General features: G+C 46.1%; 1 protein-coding gene across 4 annotated transcripts in view; it reads left to right on the forward strand.

The window, feature by feature from the left end:
* nfatc1 (nuclear factor of activated T cells 1) overlaps window positions 1-18,756 on the forward strand; it is a 272,670-nt gene that overhangs the window by 24,919 nt on the left and 228,995 nt on the right. For all 4 annotated transcript variants that reach the window (XM_078539912.1, XM_078539911.1, XM_078539913.1 and 1 more), the window contains exon 3: window positions 1,752-1,911. In XM_078539912.1, the coding sequence (XP_078396038.1) occupies window positions 1,752-1,911 (160 nt within the window). The remainder of the gene's footprint in view (window positions 1-1,751; window positions 1,912-18,756) is intronic.

The following is an 18,756-nucleotide window of genomic DNA, read 5'->3' on the forward strand; positions in this document are numbered from 1 at the left end:
ATGTAGTCTTCAAGTAGTTTAGGGCTTTGTGGTTCTGTAAAGAAGCAGGTTGCTTTCCAACCAGACATTGGGCACAGAGCTAAGGGATGATTAAGAAGAGGCACAACACCAAATTTAGGGAAGGTCTGCTCCTCCACCTAGAGTTTGGTTACTTTTATCAGAATACCTGAACTGACTGAAGCAGTATGATTGAAGTAGAAATAGATTATGTGCCAGTACCAATCACATTGACCTCTTGTTCATAAGGACCCACTCTAAGAATTTCTACTGAGAAGGTATCACCATTATGGAAAATGCAAGAAAGAGAAACAGAAATGTGCAAGATAATGTGGACTCAGTAGAACTTTGAAGTCTCAATATGGGAACACGAGGCAGATAGTATTAAAAGTAAAGATTAAGAATGATGCAACTCAAAAGAAGAGAAAAATGTTTTGAAAGTAGACTATACAGCGGATGAACTGAAGGAGAGCTAAATTAAAGTATTGATGTCCAAGATGGACTGACGTGATGCCAAGTGCGGGGTCACAGTAGACCTAGTTATAGCAGGGCCCCAGTGTTTAATCTGGGATATAGGAAACGGGGAAAGCTGCAGAGACAGAGTCTTACATTATCTAGTAATGCAATGCAGTACTATAGTAAACGTACTATGATGATTGAAAGATAACCCTTTAAATTCTCCATTGCAACAGGAAGATTCTTTATATCAGTTGAAACTGCTTATTACTTATTAAATGTGATACTAACTACTGAAAGTTTTATAGAGATAAGATCCTGAACAAATGTAGTGTAGCTTGACATGTGACAGATATCTTGGGCTGGATTTTACACTCTCCTGCTGGTGGATTTGAAGGCAGGGTGGCACATAAAATCCAGCGGGTGGCCTTCCCGCCACCTACCGGCCTGCCCCTGACCAGAATTAAATGTTTATGGGGGCGGGGTTGGCCTTGGCCTCGAGCTTGGGGCCTACCTATTGACTGGCCACTTCAGAGCCTCATCCTGCCCCTGACTATTTAACCTGCATCTGGGGAGGCCCATCCCACGTGGGAAGCCCGCATTCTCTTTGCCTTTTGCCGCAGCTTTTCTGCACGTGCTGGTGTTGGGCAAGGTGGTGGGGGAACCTCCTTTGCAAGTCCTCTGAGCCCTTTGCAGACAGCCGCCCAGGTCATTTTCACCTCCTCCTTTAACCTTGCCCTGGCCTCTTTAACCCGGCCCCCAACTCCCCTCACCAGCCCTCACTGAAACCTCCAATCCCAGACTTACCTGGTCTCCTTGGCGTGGTGGACTGCCTGTAGTTCCAGCCGTGGCCACTGCTTCTGGCCGGTGCTGCTGAGACTACAGAGCAGCCAACCAATCCGATTGGCCGACACAGAAAGGGACGAAAGTCTTTCCTTAAAACAATTAATGGAGTTCCCAGTGTTAACTTGCGACAAGGAAGCCAACAGGATTGTGGGCGGGCTGCCCCCTGACCTTTTAGTCAGGGGGTGACAGGGACTGCGGTGTCCCGTAAAATTTAGACCCTTGTATCTCAAGTGAGTAAAACAAATGATTATTTTCAATGAAGTTCAAGAATCTCTGGCCATATATTGCACAAGTATTGGTTAATTTACATTCACAATATATTTATTATAATTATTTGTATATGAAATATTTAAGGGTATTTTGATCTAAGCAAGGTTTGTATATTAAGTTATTTTGGGGTGGTTAAAGCAGATTTGTAAGGTTACTAAGTGTAATGTGTTTCCTCTCTTTAGCCCTTCTTTGCCTGCCCTTGACTGGCAGTTGCCATCCCATTCAGGACCATATGAGCTTGAGATTGAGGTGCAACCTAAATCACATCACAGAGCCCATTATGAGACAGAGGGCAGTCGTGGAGCTGTGAAGGCATCTGGTGGGGGACACCCTATTGTGCAGGTTTGAATGCTTTGGAAATACACCTTTTTTTTTCCTTCCAGATTTTGAATACTCTCCATTCTGTTATCTTATAATATATTTTTTCTTAGACTACACACTCTCTTTACTTAAACTATGTGCTCTGCAAGGTGTGGTCCAGTAACAATTTCATTTTTAGAAGCAATGTGCATTTTGATCTTAATTCTTTCTCCAGATGTGAGTGATACTGTCAAGATTGTTACTGGTCACCCAAACCCAGTTTCCCTGGGAGTGTGGTGATGGGCTGAATTTTGAACCACTGTGAGTGCTTTTATGCAGCCGAGGGCTTGTTAGGCCACTTTGGAGGGCAGTTAGGAGTCCGTCACATTGGTGTGGGATTGGAGTCACATAAAGGCCATGAAAGGGCAGCAGGTTTCTTTCCTGAAATAGGGTATATACCTCTGAGAGAACTGACCTTAAAAGCAGAGAGCACAGCAGGATGAGCTGGTAATCAGAGTCAGGATGTCAAAAATGGGATAAAAATAAGAAGTGCTGGAAAGATTTAACAGGTCTGGCAGCATCTGTGGAGAGAGAAACGGAGTTAATGTTTCAAGTTCAATATGACTTGTCCGGAACTGAAGGGAGGCAGAAATGTGATGGGTTTTATGCTGTTGAAAAAGGGGGAGGGTCAGTGGAGCAAAAAGGGGAAGGTCGGGGATAGGTTAGAGGGCGGGGAGATTAAATTACAAAGATATCATGGGACAAAAGGCAAAGAGAGTGGGAATGGTAGGACTAAAGGAACAAAGCATTGGTCTAGGGTAGGTGTTAATAGCAGAGTAAAGGTCAGTGCTGTCTGAAAGCACAACATGAGAACAAGATACAGACTGGCACTCGGGGAAAAATACAAAATGGAGCTAATGGTTTGAAGTTGCTGAACTCAGTGTTGAGTCCGGGAAGACTGTAAAGTGCCTAATTGGTAGATGAGGTTCTGTTCCTCAGGCTTGTGTTGGGCTTCACTGGAACGTTGCAGCAGGCCGAGGACAGAAGTGTGAGCATGAGAGCAAGGTGGTAGCAAGGAGGAACTTTGGTGAGAGTGTAAACTGGGTGCAGAGGGGAAAGAAGGTGCTGAAGTAACCTAACCAAGGATTAAAAGCTAAATGTTAGTCTTCCTTTAACACTAACCTATATGGTGCCTCGGTCCAGCGCCTTCTGAAATACTACAGTCAGGTTTGGGCCCTGCAGCTCAGGAAGAATATATTGGCCTTGGAGGGGATACAGCGCAGGTTCACGAGGATGATACCAGGCCTTTTTAGGTTTTAGTTATGAGGACAAGTTGCATAAACTTGACCCTGTCTTCCCTTGAGTTTTGAAAGCTGAGAGGTGATTTAATTGCAGTGTTTAAAATGATGAAAGGATTCAATAGGATGGATGGTGGTGGTATGTTCCAGTTTACTCCGGGAATCCGAGTTGCTGTGGCAGCTTGCACATTGTAGTCTGGAGCTGTGCATGGTGATGGCAGAGGCTGCCTCATCCTTCCATCACATGGCTGATATTTAAATGTGTACTTATGAGTAAAGGAAGATGTATAATTAACTAAAAACAAAAAACTGCGGATGCTGGAAATCCAAAACAAAAATAGAAATACCTGGAAAAACTCAGCAGGTCTGCAGCATCGGTGGAGAGTTGAAGGGTCATGAGGACTCGAAACGTCAGCTTTGCTCTTCTCCGCCGATGCTGCCAGACCTGCTGAGTTTTTCCAGGTATTTCTATTTTTGTTTTGTATAATTAACTAATTCAGAGACCAGAGTGAAAAATGGCACAATGAGCTGACAGCAATCTCTCCTGTTCTTACCACCTGCCATTGGTGTGTGAGAAGGATTTGCAGGTTGCTACTTAACCTGTTATGGCCATGTTATGAGTGCACCTTCCTTGGCTATAAAGCCCGAAGGTGGGACTTGAACCCAGAGCTTCTGGCTCAGAGACAGGGATGCTACCCAGTGTACCACATGACCCCCACAATTGGGTAGATACAGACAAGTTATTTCCTCCGGTCAGGGAGCCTAGTATAAGGGGGCATTTTATAATGCAGCCACTGTGAATCATTACTATGGCGAGACATCTCTTACATATGGTGTCATGACTGGCCCAAATTTCTGCGCTGATATTTATTTGTCCATTTAGTACTGCAGTTTGCTGCCTTAAAAAAGCAGCTAATTTTTGCTTATGACTTCAAGTGTTGGGTAGAAGTGTGTTGGTATATCACTCACTGTGGCTTCTCTGACCCACAGTCCTGAAGCTGTCAGCTCATTGTGCACATTTTTCACTCTGGTCTCTGTGAATTAGTTAATTATACATCTCCCTTTACTCATAAATGCACATTCAGTATGGTTGAACTATATGTCTTCATTGTTCATTTAGAAACATTTCATAAAAGTGCCACATGTAAGTCAATAAATCACAGTGTATTATGTAGAAAACCTTTCTTGCTGTTGTGGTTTCAGCCTAGGATCTAATGCGATACATTTAGTTTAAAGTTTGCATTTACTTGCTGTAGTATACCGTGCTGCAGTTATTAAAGCTAATGTATCATTTACAAGAAAGATTTAACCATTCCGGTTTGCATTCTGCATCGGAATTTAGCATTTTTGATGAATGTGCTGTTCAATTTATGACTGAAGTAGCAGCTTCAAGATGAGGTGAAACTGAAGTTTTAATCTGGATCCAGTATGGGCACATGAAATAAATATATGTTCATAAAGCCTCTGTATGATTCGTCTTAAATCAGGGTTTATATCTATAAATATCAGTCTCCGTTCATTCTCTAATGGTGTCTTGCTAAGACGGTATTGTATTGGACTATCTGTTTTGTAATGAATGCGAATTCATTTTTCCTAGCTGCAATTGCTTGCTCCCTTTATGATGCTTCATAGGCTATAGAGGGAAATTGGTAGCTACACTTGCTACAAGCATACAATGAAAGAGGAACATGAGGTGGAATGCATTGAAGCCACAATGTTATAGCCACAAGTTCAAAAAGCATATTCAAAAACCAGAATGCTGAGTTAGAGGAAATAAGAGAGTGTATTTTCCCCTGCATGCTAAGCAAAATAAATCTTTCCCCGCTAAATTAAAATTGCTTTATAATAACATTTTCTTAATCTTTACCCACAGAAGAAACCGTGCCTGTACATTTTATGCTGTAATGTCTGTAATTTCAGATAAAATGTTGCTAAACCATTATTAAACTAGGATTTTTAGACTACCAACACCAGTAATGAAACTGCCCAAGGATTATCTTTTCAACTCGCTATTTAAGTATAAAACTTCCTTTGCTGATTTTTTTTCTTTGGCTATGGCCTGATTTTCAATTCCGTTGAAACCAACCACAGCCTCATGTTAATGAGGCCCGGCCCCTGTGTGTCAATTATGAGGCAATGGGTCACACTCTCACCTCTGAGTCAGAAGGTTGTGGGCTCAATTCTCAGCCCACGATTTGAGCACAAAAATCAAGGCTGACACTCCAGTGTAGTACTGAGGGAGCCACCTCCAGCATGATGCCATCACCAAACACATCTTCCCCTGCACCCACCCCTTCCAGCATTCTGAAAGGACTGTTCCCTCTGCGACATCTTGTTCCACTCCTCAGTCACCTCTTACCTTTCACTTTTTCATGCAAGTGCGGGAGTTGCAACGCCAGTCCTTTCACCTCCTCCCTTCTCGCCATCCACGCCCCCCCACAGCCCCCCAAGACTCCTTCAAAGTTAAACAGCCATCTACTTTCCAATGTCCTTCCATTTAGTATAGCGTATTCACTGTCCATGATGTGGTCTCCTCTACATTTGGGGGCACCAAACATAGACTGGGTGAACAGTCAGCGGAACACCTCCACTAAGTCTGCAAGCATGAAACCGAGCTTCCTGTCGCTTGTCATTTTAATTCTCCACCTTGCTCCCTCTCTGACCTTTCTGTCCTTGGCCTGCTATAGCGTTTCAGTGAAGCTCAGTGCAAGCTCGAGGAACAGCACCTCATCTTTCGTCTTGGCACTCTGCAGCAACCTGGACTCAGTATCGAGTTCAACAACTTTAGATCATAACCTCTGCCAGACTCCTGTCTGGGCCGGGCACATGCCCGCCCGCAGGACAAAAAGTTCTGCCCATGCAATCTTTTGGTATTTAATCTCTCTCGCCCTCCACCCTATCGCAAATCTTCCCTTTTGCTCTTCCTACCCACTGCTCCCTTCCACTGGCTTAAAAACTGGTACGTTTCTGTCTTCCTTCTGTTCCGAAGAAAGGTCATCGACCTGAAACTCTCCATAGATGATACTTGACCCACTGGGTATTTCTAGCACTTTTTGCTTTTTTTTGATCACTGATGGGGCTCTGCACTGTTGAAGATGTTATCTTTTGGACGAGATGCTAAACCTGGGCCCTGTCTGCCCCCTCGGGTGAAATTAAAAAATTCCATGACACGATTTCAAAGAGGGCAGGGGAGTTATTTCCAGTGTCCTGGCCAATATTTATCTCTAAATCAACATCACAAAAGCAGATTATCTGATCATTATTATGTTGCTATTTGTGGGAGCTTGTCATGCAAAAATTGGCTTCTGCTTTCCCTAAAACACAACAATGACTACACCTCAAAAAAGCACATTATTGGCACTATACAAATGCAAATTTTTTCAAATGAGCTAGTCCTTCCACCAACCAGTCAGCCACATCACAGTTAAAATCTTACCCCTATACGTACTCGTACCTATTATCTCACAGTTTCATTCGAAGGCCCTTATCTCCTGTTGTACTCCTTTTTTGAACTTTCCTTTCCAGTCAAATTGTGAGTTTTGTTGTTAGTGTAACCTCAGCAGCCCTGCTAAATAAATTAGTCTGACGACCTGGAAATTGAAATCTTAATGTGTTTAGCTTCAGTTTCTTTCCTGAAGGATGTAATTCACATTGGAATAAAGTCCCACTGCAGTAGCCTGTTCCTCATGCAAGTGGCCATGTATATGTGACGCAGATCGCTTCTTGGCCTTTTGGCTAAGATCAAGTGTTGCAGGGGCGACACCATGGTCCTGCCATGGCAAGGTCGGGATGGAAGGGCGATAACCAATCGCAATCCAAATCTATACCGTGGGTTACCTATCACCGTCCGAGTCACGGTGAACCACAGCGAAGGAGGATCACCTATGGATCGGGGCTTCTTCACCAGGAGGATCCTGTTGAAGGCGTGCGGCTTCCAAGCTACGGAGATCTTCACCCTGCACGACTCCCGCAAAGGTGGTTATTTCGACGTGACGTTCAAGCGAGTGGCAGACTGCGTCCGGCTCCTGAGGGTGTTCGAGGAGAAGAGAGACCTGCCGGAGATGAAGATCCTGACGGCGGAGCCGCACTTCTCTCTGCCGTTGCAACGGGAACGTGAGGTGATGGTGCATGTGTACAACCCCTTCGTCCCTGTCGCCGACGTGGTCACCTTCCTCACCAGGTACTTCGATAAGGTGGGGAGCGGCACCGAGATTCGAGACGACTTGGGGATCTGGACAGGCAAACGCCTGTTTAAGGTCACGCTAAAGACCGATGGTAAGGGAGCCATTTTCCACCCTCCTTCCAGTTTCGCAATCGGGGGAAACCGTGGCTACCTGGTCTACGCTGGGCAACCCAAGCATTGTCGCTCATGCGGCAAGGCTGGCCATGTGGCGGCCAACTGCAGCGCCTCCCTCTGCAAGATCTGCAAACAGGAAGGGCACCAGACAAAAGACTGCAAACAGGCCAAGTGCTGCAACCTGTGTGGCGAGGCAAGTCACCTCTACAGGACCTGCCCCAAACGCTGCCGTACTTACGCACAGGCAGCCAAAGCCGACCAGGGGGAAGCAGAAGAAAGGTTCCGTGTCACTCCAACCACCAAGGCCCCCAGGGAGCTCAACGGGACAAAGGAGGACACAGAGAGAGACAAGGTGGAGAAAGAGATTGAGGCAACAGAGAGCCAATCAACAGCACTACCCCCTGAACCCTCCAGCCCTCAGGACAGTGAATCAATGGAGGAGGAGGCAGCAGTGGAAAAGCAGCAGGGGGAGTGGCGGACGGTGAAGAACAAGAAAAGTAAGAGGGAGCGAAGAAGAAGCAAAGGCGTTTCCCAGAGAAGCGGCAAGAGGCGTCTCCCATCCGACACGGATGACAAGGGCAGCAGCTCTTCGGATGATGAAGTGCCAGAGCGGCACCGACAGAAGAGGCGGCAAAGCTCCAGGGCGTTGGAGGACGAGACACCCGAGCTCCAGAAAATTGGAGACAACAAGGAGCCCAGCGCACCCCAACTTGGCCTGCAACCTGAGGAGGCCAGTGCACCACAGCCCCTGGAATCTGGGAGCAGTGAGGCAATCATCGCACCCCAGCTCCAGGAAGCCGGGAACAGCAACCCCCCAGAGGGGGTGAGTTTTGGAGAAGCTTCTCCAGCAAAGGTCACCTCAAAACCCGCTCACTACGTGAACCTCCAGATGCCACTGGAGCAGAACACGGCCAAGGAGATCTACCTCAGCCCATCCAAAGTGAAGGAATTTGAGCTCACTACGGGTATGAAGGAGCAGACTAAAGGTCTGGGACTCTCAGAGACAGTGGGTTTGGTAGGAGAATAAATGCTTTAAAATGGGTTTAAAGATTGTATCCATAAATGTGCGTAGCATTAAATCTACTACGCGATGTGTTGCGACCTTGGACTACCTAGCCAAGGTCAAAGCTGACCTGTTGTTTCTGCAGGAGTGTGCGATACCGCACCTCAGCTCCTACAGGCAATGGTCACGATGGTGGTCCCACGGGCCATCGATCTGGTCGGGCGGAAACGACTCTCGTTCCTCCGGCCTGGGTATTCTGCTGCGGGGAGGCAACTTCACCGTCTCCGAGGTCAAGGAGGTGGTGGGCGGGCGACTCCTCGTAGCAGACGTAATGTACAAGAACGCTCCACTCCGGTTAATTAACGTGTATGGCCCGGCACAAGGGGCTGAGCGGCTGGAGGTTTTTCAGCAGCTCCCACTGCTGCTGGCGACCTCCAGGCCGGTCATTCTGGGCGGGGACTTCAACTGCATCATCGATGCGGCTGGACGATCCGGCAGGGCCGGAAGCAGATTGGACGCTACGTCCAGATCCCTGATGGAAACAGTTAAGGATGCCAAGCTGCACGACGTCTTCAGCAACCCTGCAGACGGAGCGCAGCGTAGATACACCTGGTCGCGGCCAGACGGGTCCATTCGTTCCAGGATAGACTTCCTGTTTGTGTCCCGTGCATTCACAGTCAGATCCACCGAGGTCAAGCCGGTGTTCTTCTCTGACCACTGCCTCCTACTGGCGGACTGCCACTTGGAGGAAGACCTGAGGGTGGGCAGGGGGGCATGGAAGCTAAATGTGCAACTGCTGACCCCAGAGAACATTGAGGAGCTCAAGAGGGATTACAAAGGTTGGAGAACCGTGAAACCCCTCTTTGAGTCCCTGACACACTGGTGGGAAGTGATCAAGGGAAGCATCAAGAGGTTTTTCATCCGCAAAGGCACCCAGAAAGCTAGAAAGGAACAGAGGGAAATGTCCCGACTCCAGGAAAAGATGCAGAATCTGCTCCGGCTGCGGTCGATGGGGGTCGATGTCAAGGAGGAGCTCCAAGAGGTGAAGGGCCAGCAAGCCTCGCACTTTGCCTCGGAGGCCTCCAAGATCATCTTCCGTTCCAGAGTCCGCTCCGTGGAGCAGGATGAGACGTGCTCACGTTTCTTCTTCCAAAAGGTACACAGAGAGCGCTCTGTGATCAGCAGCCTGAAGGAAGAAGACGGCTCAGTAAAGTCATCACGGTCCGACATTCTGAGGATCAGCAAATCCTTTTATGCCGGTCTGTATGACGTGAAGCCCACGGACAGCACGGCCTCCCAGTCCTTCCTGTCCTCTATCACGGAGGTCTTAGACCACAGTACGCGGGAGAGCCTAGACAAACCGCTAACTCCTGACGAACTGACTAAGGCCCTCGAGTCCTTCGAGAAGAGTAAAACCCCCGGAAGCGACGGCCTGCCGGCGGAGTTGTATTCGGCTCTGTGGGACTTGATCGGCCCAGACCTGCTAGAAGTGTACGAGAGTATGCTCCTGGCCGGCAGCATGTCAGAATCCATGAGGAAAGGCATCATCACCCTCATCTACAAGCACAAGGGGGAAAGGGAGGAAATTAGAAATTGGCGACCCATTTCACTGTTGAATGTGGACTATAAGATTCTGTCCAAGGTCATCGCCAACCGGGTCAAATCCGCTCTGGAATTGGTGATTCACCCTGACCAGACCTGCTCTGTGCCAGGCAGGAAGATCTCTGACAGCCTGGCGCTGCTCAGGGATACGATTGCCTATGTACAGGACAGGGGTGTGGATACCTGCCTCATCAGCTTGGATCAGGAGAAGGCCTTTGACAGAATATCGCACACCTACATGGGGGATGTGCTCTCCAAAATGGGCTTTGGGGAGGGAATTCGAAATTGGATCCAACTGCTCTACACTAACATCAGTAGCGCAGTCTCAATCAATGGGTGGGAAACAGATAGCTTTCCGATTAAATCTGGAGTCAGGCAGGGCTGCCCTCTCTCGCCTGTCCTTTTTGTGTGCTGCATAGAACCCTTTGCCGAGTCCATCAGGAAGGATCCGGGCATAAGAGGAGTGACGATCCCAGGCAGTGGAGGCACTCAGGTAAAAGCCTCCCTGTACATGGACGACGTCGCCGTCTTCTGCTCGGATCCGCTGTCGGTGCGCAGACTGATGCACGTCTGCGACCAGTTCGAACTGGCCTCGGGAGCCAAGGTAAATCGTGGGAAGAGCGAGGCCATGTTCTTTGGGAACTGGGCTGACCGATCCTTTGTCCCCTTCACTGTCAGGGCTGACGGCCTGAAGGTGCTGGGGATATGGTTCGGAGGGACCGGGGCATGCGTTAGAAACTGGAAGGAGCGAGTGGCTATGGTGAAAAGGAAACTGGGCATGTGGGAGCGACGCTCCCTCTCCATTGCGGGTAAGAACCTGGTCATCAGGTGTGAGGTACTCTCGCTGTTGCTGTACGTGGCGCAGATCTGGCCCATTCCACACTCCTGCGCGATGGCGATCACTCGAGCCATCTTCCGCTTTATCTGGAGGTCGAAAATGGATCGTGTCTGCAGGGACGCGATGTACAAGCCTCTAGATAAAGGGGGAAAAAACGTGCCCAACATCGCCCTCATACTGATGGCCACCTTTGTGTGTGGCTGCATCAAGCGGTGCGTAGACCCTCAGTACGCAAACACCAAGTGTCACTACGTGCTGAGGTTCTACCTGTCCCCGGTGTTGCGAAGGATGGGTCTGGCCACGCTGCCGCGGAACGCTCCAAGTAGTTGGACCGTGCCGTACCACCTGTCCCTGGTGGAAAAATTTATGCAGAAAAACACCTTTGACCACAAGTCCATCAGGCAGTGGTCAGCACGTAACGTCCTAGAGGCCCTGAGGGATAAGGAGAGGGTGGACCCTGTGGGATGGTTCCCCGAGCAGACTGTCAAAGTCATTTGGCAGAATGCCTCATCGCCAGAACTTTCCAACAAGCACCAAGACGTAGCTTGGCTGGTGGTGAGAAAGGCCCTCCCCGTCAGATCCTTCCTACACGCCAGGAGTCTCACCCCCTCTGCACGATGCCCTCGAGGTGGCTGTGGTGGGGAAGAGACCGTTGTTCACCTCCTTGTGGACTGTGCCTTTGCAAAGAAAGTCTGGAGAGAGATGCAGTGGTTGCTGTCGAGGTTCATCCCGAGCAGTTCTGTGACACAGGACTCTGTGCTCTACGGGCTGTTCCCAGGGACACACACCGAGACAAACATCGACTGCAGCTGGAGGATCATCAACTCGGTGAAAGACGCGCTTTGGTCTGCCCGAAACTTGTTGGTCTTCCAGCACAAAGAGTTGTCCCCGACCGATTGTTGCGGACTGGCACAATCCAAAGTCCAGGACTACGTGCTGAGGGACGCACTAAAGCTTGGGGCAGCTGCCGCAAAGGCGCAATGGGGAAGGGTCGCTGTCTAAGACCTTTCTACCACAGCGCACCGAGAGACTGGGAACTGTTTAGAGCCCCTCGGGCTGTACAGATCAAAATGAAAGGCTGTAAATGATTGTAATATTGTTTGTACTGATGCACCTGGTGATACATTTTGTAAAAGTTTAACCTGGATTGTACCCTTGTAATGTTGTTTTTGAAATGGTTTTGAATGTGATTGAAGATTTTTTATGAATAAAGTATATTTTTACAAAAAAAAAAAAAAAGTGGCCATGTATATGTGACGCAGAGCATTAGGTGCATGAAGATTACTAAGCCACTCGTGCACCACAGCTGAATTCGATTGCGTTCTTTTGCCCAGTGCCCACACACAGTCGGTTTCCAACAGCGTCACTGTGTAGTGATCAGGAGCAGGAAACCCAGCTATTTCTCATAGGACAAACATAGGAACATGGTTGCAGGAGTAGGCCATTCAGACCCTCTGAGCCTGCTCTACCATTCAATTCGAATTTTTACTGATCATCTACCTCAATGCCAATTTCCCGCACTATCTCCATATCCCTTGATGTCATTAGTATCTAGAAATCTATCGATTTCTGTCTTGAACATACTCAATGACTGAGCCTCCATACTCCCTGGGGTAGAGATTTCCAAAGATTCACTGCCCTCTGAGTGAAGAAATTGCTCTTCACTTCAGTCCTAAATGGCTTGTCCCTTATTCTGAGACTGTGCCCCCTGGTTCTAAACACCCCCAGCCAGGGGAAACATCCTTGCTGTATTTACCCTGTCTAGCCCTTTTAGGAATTTTATAGGTTTCAAAGAGATCACCTCTCATCCTTCTGAACTCTAGAGAATATAGGCCCAGTCTCCTCAATCTCTCCCTATAGGACAGTCCCGCCATCCCAGGAATTAGTCTGGTGAACCTCCGCTGCACTCTCTCTATAGCCAATATATCCTTCCTTAGGTAAGGGGACCAAAACTGTACGTAGTACTCCAGGTGTAGTCTAACCAAGGTTCTATACAATTGAAGTAATACGTCTTTACTCCTGTTCTCAAATCGTCTTGTGATAAAGGCTAACATACCACTTGTCTTCCTTATTGCTTGCTGCACCAGCACGTTAGCTTTCAGTGACCCATGAACAAGGACACCCAGGTCCCTTGGACATTAACGCTTCCCAATCTCTCACCATTTAAGAAATTCTCTGTATCCCTGTTTTTCCTACCAAGGGGGATAACGTCACCTTTTTCCACATTATATTCCATCTGCCATTCTTGCCTACTCACTAAGCCTGTCCAAATCCCCTTAAAGCCTCTTCCCATCATCCTCGCAACGCACATTCTGACCTAGTTTTGTGTCATCTGCACACTTGGAAATATTACATTTGGTCCCCACAGCAAAATCATTGATATAGATTGTGAACAGCTGGGGCTCAAGTACTGATTCTTGAGGTATCCCACTAGTCACAGCCTACCAATCCGAGAATGACCCATTTATTCCTACTCTCTGTTTTCTGCATGTTAACCAACCCTCAATCCATGTCAGGAAATTACCTCTGAAGCTGTGTGCTCTAATTTTGTTTACCAACTTCCTGTGTGGGACCTTATCGAAAGCTTTCTGAAAATCCAAATACACCACATCCACTGGTTCCCCCTTATCTATGCTGTCAGTAACATCCTCAGAAAAACTCCCAACAGGTTTGTTAAACATGATTTCCCTTTGAAAAATCCATGTTGACTTTGTCCAATCAGATCACCCTTTATAATATATGCTAGTATTGTTCCCTACTACTGAGGTCAGGTTAACAGGTCTGTACTTCCCCGTTTTCCCTCGCCCTCCTTTCTTTCTTAAGTGTTGCCAAATTGTCCTGAAGGCCTGTAGATACAGTCATGTAGATTCATGAGCATTTGAGTTCTCTTATATTTGAACTGAAAATGGCTTTGGGCATAAAAGCTGTTTTTTGTTGTTTGTGACATACGGAAAAACTTGCGTTTAAGAGTTGTGATGAATTAAAACTATTACAATCATCTACGGAAGCCTTATTCATGGAGGAGTGTAGCTCTAACTGCCCGGGGCTTAGTTGGTTTTTTGACAGTTGTTAAACTGTCGTCTGCAGAGTGCCAGGGGGGTGATTCTGCCTCTTTCACGAAGTAACAAACATTTTCTTGTGAACTTTATAAGTGTGGTTTACCAAAATAAAAAAAAAACGTCGGTGTGCAGCTGCTGGGGACCACATCAACGCACACAGCACAAAACGTGGAATCTGTAGCCTGTTCAACAGCAGGAAACACTTGTTTTAGGGAGGAAGAATGATCAGAGAGGCACCTTCAGTGCCCAAGTCCTAGCACTATTGGCCACGATGATGTACTTCATGTCAGCAGTTTGCAGTTTATTGATGTAAGCAAAGGTTTGAGATAAGATGCACCTCTCCTAAGCTTAACATCCTGTTGGCTGTTACTTGAGGTTTAACTTCCTAGATGCTCACACAGTTTTCAGAAATTGTGGAGTGGTTAATTTTTTTTTTTTAAAAACAAAAGCTTGCTGCAAACAAAGTTGCTATGTATGGCTTACATTAACTTTGTTAACATTCAAGTGAAGTACACAATTCAACAAAAAAAAATGATATTCACAATGTGTAGATTTATCATTGAAATGATTAAAGTTGAAATCCTTTATTTTAAAAAGAGGACTCACAACTTATATATTTTACTCCTCTAAAAGCAACTAGACAATTTTTAGGCTACCAGTAAAATGATTTGGAAAAAATTTGGTTTATAACGGACTGAGATGAATTCCGTAGAGTGTGTCTGTTTCGGAGATTATTATAGAACTTGTCAAATGGTATGAGAATGAATGTATTTTCAGGTTTTAGTTCTAGACTGTGAATTTTTTCAGAACTGGATAGAAATCAGAAGTTGAGATTTCAGTAGCAATGTTGCCTGTAGTTAAAGAATTGCACATTTTATTGTGACTTCAGCTGATTGTCATCCTTATTGTATTTTATTGAGCTTAAGATTTCTCTACTTTTCAAACCAAGTTGAGCTGGACACAGACCACAGGGATCTTTGCCTGAAGGCATGTCCAACCCTCAGTGCCATGACCACCACCTCAGGAGACCGGTCCCAAGTCTACCGTAACAGGGATCGCACCTGTACTGTTAGCACCAGTCTGACTCAAACCAGCCAACTGAGCCACCACCCCTGCCCTCGCAACCCCCAAGGAGCCTAAGTTGCTGTGGCAACATGCACTTCTACATGCATATTGTAGTCCAGAGCTATGGATAGTGATGGTAGAGGCTCTAATAACTTTCCATCACATGGCTGACCAGGAATCTCTCCCTCTCCCACGCCCCTCCTTCAGATACTGTGTCCTGAGAGGGCATTGGCGATCATGGACTTCCATTGGATTGGTCCATGATTATGCACGGTAAAGTACTGCAGTGGATTGCCATTGCGTTCTGCAGTATGACTGACCAGGAAACTTTCCCGCTCTTACTGCCTACCATCAGGCATGTTGGAAGGATTTACAGGCTGATAATCAACCTTTTTGGCCACGTTATGGATGTACGTTCCATGGCCATCAAGTCCCAGAGTGGGACATGAACCCGGAGTTCTGGCCTAGAGGTAGGGATGCTACACAAGACCTCTCCCTCCCACTCTTCCTACCTGCCATTGGCATATGTTGGAATGATTTGCAAGTTGATACTCAGTCTTTTTGGCCACATTGTGGATGCACCTACCTTGGCCATCATGCCCTGGAGTGGGACTTGAACCTAGTGCTTCTGGCTTAGAGGCAGGGCTGCTACCCACTGTGCCACAAGATCTCCATTTTGTACTGTATCACTCTGCTTTGCTGCCTGTTGCTGCCTCACTCTTGCTGTCTTTCTCCATCATTGTGCATCTGTTCATGATTTTCTCTGTTTGGCTTTCTGACACACTTACACACACACACAAACATACACACACATACGCACATCCAAATGCATATGCACATACACACGCCTGCACTTTTTCTCTCTCATTCCTTACTGCCTTCCCTACCACACAAGCTTATTATTTGATGTGTGACCAAAAACCTCTCTTGTTCTTAAGTTGTGTCTTAAATGTTATTAATTGAGCGAAACATCGCTATGTATTGTCTTTTAATTATAATCCCACAATATTAGAAGCAAAGTGACACACAGATCCTAGGAAATACTGCACAGAAAGAGGCAATTCAGCCCACCGTGCTTAAGGTGGTGATATGCAATTTCATTTTAAGTAAAATTATAGTCTCTATAGCCACTTGTCGTAAAGCACTCCACGATGATGGTGTCAAATGCCTCTAAATTTCCCCCTTGGATGTTTTGGTAATAGTCCTTAAACTAAGCCCCATTGTTATTGACTATAAAACAATCTTCTATACTAGATTAAATTGTGCTTATTGAGCCAGTATTAATAGACCTGATAGTGACAAAGCATCTTGTAAACAGCTACCATATTATGATGCAGTTTGACGTTAAGGTTGAGGAAAAGAAAAATCACACACAAGCCAAAGTCTTAAGCGTCATTTAGGCTGAATTCGAAGGGAGGAGGCACAAACTGAACATGTTAAACTGGGCTGAGCTGATAGCAGGTAACCCAACAGAAAACTAGTGGGAGGTCTTCAAACATATTTAGCATAGAAAGAGGGTGTATGACAGATGTCAGCTTGATAAGACTGGATATAAAAAGTATAGAGGAGAAGTGAAAAAGGAAATAGAGGCAATTCGAGAATAGATTGGCAGCTAATGTAAAAGTAAACCCAAAGGTATTCTACAAGCATATTAACAGTGAAAAAGGGTTGTCAGGAGCATGGTGAAGCTGATGGGGGACCAAAATGGAGATGTATTGTTGCAGGCAGAAGGCATGGCTGAGTTACCAAGTTACTACCTTGCATTGATATTTGTCAGGAAAGAGGACTTCGGCAAATCTGTGGGAACAGAAGAGGTTGGCGGGATACTGGATGCAATAAAAACAGTTAAAAAGAAGGTGCCAGAAAGACTGGCAGAAATTAAAGTAATGAGTCACCTGATCCAGCTGGAATGCGTCCTAGGCTGTTGAGGGACTTAAAGGGGGAAATTGCAGTGTTGTTGGCCACAATCTTCCAAGCCTCCTTGGGTCCAGGGGCGGTGCGAGAGGACTGGAGGATTGCATGTATTGCAAACCTGTTCAACAAAGGGTAGGAGGATAAATCCGGCAATTAAAGGTCAGCCACTTTAATATCAGTGAAGGGGAAACTCCTGGAAACAATAATCCGGGAGAAAAATTAACAACCATTAGACGAACATGGAATAATAAATAATAAATGATAATCAGCAGAGATTTGTTAAGGGCAAATTGTGATGGACTAACGTGATTGAGTTTTTTTGAGAGGGTGGATTTGGGCAGAGCAGTTGTTGTTTCTATGGACTTTCAAAAGGCATTTGATTTAAGTATTGCTTATGAACCTTGTGAACGAAGCTGAAACCCATGGGATAAAGGTGCAGGAGCAGCAAGGATACAAAACTGGCTAAGGGGTAGAAAGCCGAGATTTGTGGTGTACAGCTACTTTTCGGAATGGAGGAAGATCCAGGTGTTTGCCAGGGTTCAGTACTAGGATCACTGGTGTTTCGATGTATATTAATGACTTGGTTGTGCGGGGCACAATTTTGAAATTTGAAGATGATGTGAAAACTGGAAGTGTAGTGAACAGTGAGGAAGATAGTAACAGACTTCAAGAGGGCTTAGATAGACTGGTGGAATGGGCTGACTCATGGCAGGAAAGTGTGAAGTGATACATTTTAGTAGAAAGAATGAGGAGCAACCATACAAGCTAAATGGTGTAATTTTAAAGGGGATGCAAGAAGAAAGAGTCCTGGGGGCATTTGTACACAAATCTTTGAAAGGGGCAGAACAAGTTTTTTTTAAAAATGGAGCATAAGGGCTCCTGGCATTATAAATAAAAGCTTCGTGTACAAAATCTGGGCCGTTTTGCTAAACCTGTACAAAACACTCGTTCAGTCCCAGCTGGAGTATTGTGTCCAGTTCTGGGCACCACACTTTGGGAAGGACAATTTTGAATATTCCCATTCTCCAGCTCTTTTCCCACAGCCCTGCAATATTTTTCTCCTTCAAATATTCCCCCAACTACCTTTGCAATCTACAATTGAAATTGCATCCATCACACTCTTAGCATTCCAAATCCTTGTGATGGACTAACTTGTTGCGCAAAAAAAGTTTTCCCCTCTGGTTCTTTGTCAATCACCTTAAATCTGTGTTCACTTTTTATTGGCCCTTCATCCATTGGAAGGTTTCTCTTTATTGACTCTACATGAACCCTTCATGATTTTAAACACCTTTCTCAAATCTCTTCTTAGCCTTCTCTGCTCTAAGGAGAACAAACTCAGCTTTCCCAGTGTATCCAAGTAATTGTAATGCCTCATTTCAGGAACCATTCTAGTAAGTCTCTTCTGTACCCTCCCCATAGCCTTCACATCCTTCCTACAGAGTCATATATCCAAGGTGATAGATGACAGCAGGTTAGCACCAATAGTAGTGCAGATGGGGAGCAGGAAGTTGCAAAGGGATGTAGACAGATGGAGTGAATGGGCAGTACAATGACAAATGGGGTTCAGCATAGGCAAGTGGAAGGTCATCCAGTTTTGACCCGAGAAAAATAAATCTGTGTATTTTCTAAATGGCAGGAAGCTAGGAACTATAGAGGAGCAGAGAGATTTGGGAGTCCATGTACATAAATCACAAAAAAAAGCTAGTAGACAGGTACAAAAAGCAAGAAGAAAGGCTCATGGAATATTGGCATTTATCTCAAGGCAACTCGAATACAAAAGGGAGGAAGCTATGTTTCAGCTGTATAGATCA

Source organism: Cetorhinus maximus, chromosome 4, assembly GCF_964194155.1.
Source record: "Cetorhinus maximus chromosome 4, sCetMax3.hap1.1, whole genome shotgun sequence".
Lineage (NCBI taxonomy): Eukaryota > Metazoa > Chordata > Chondrichthyes > Lamniformes > Cetorhinidae > Cetorhinus > Cetorhinus maximus.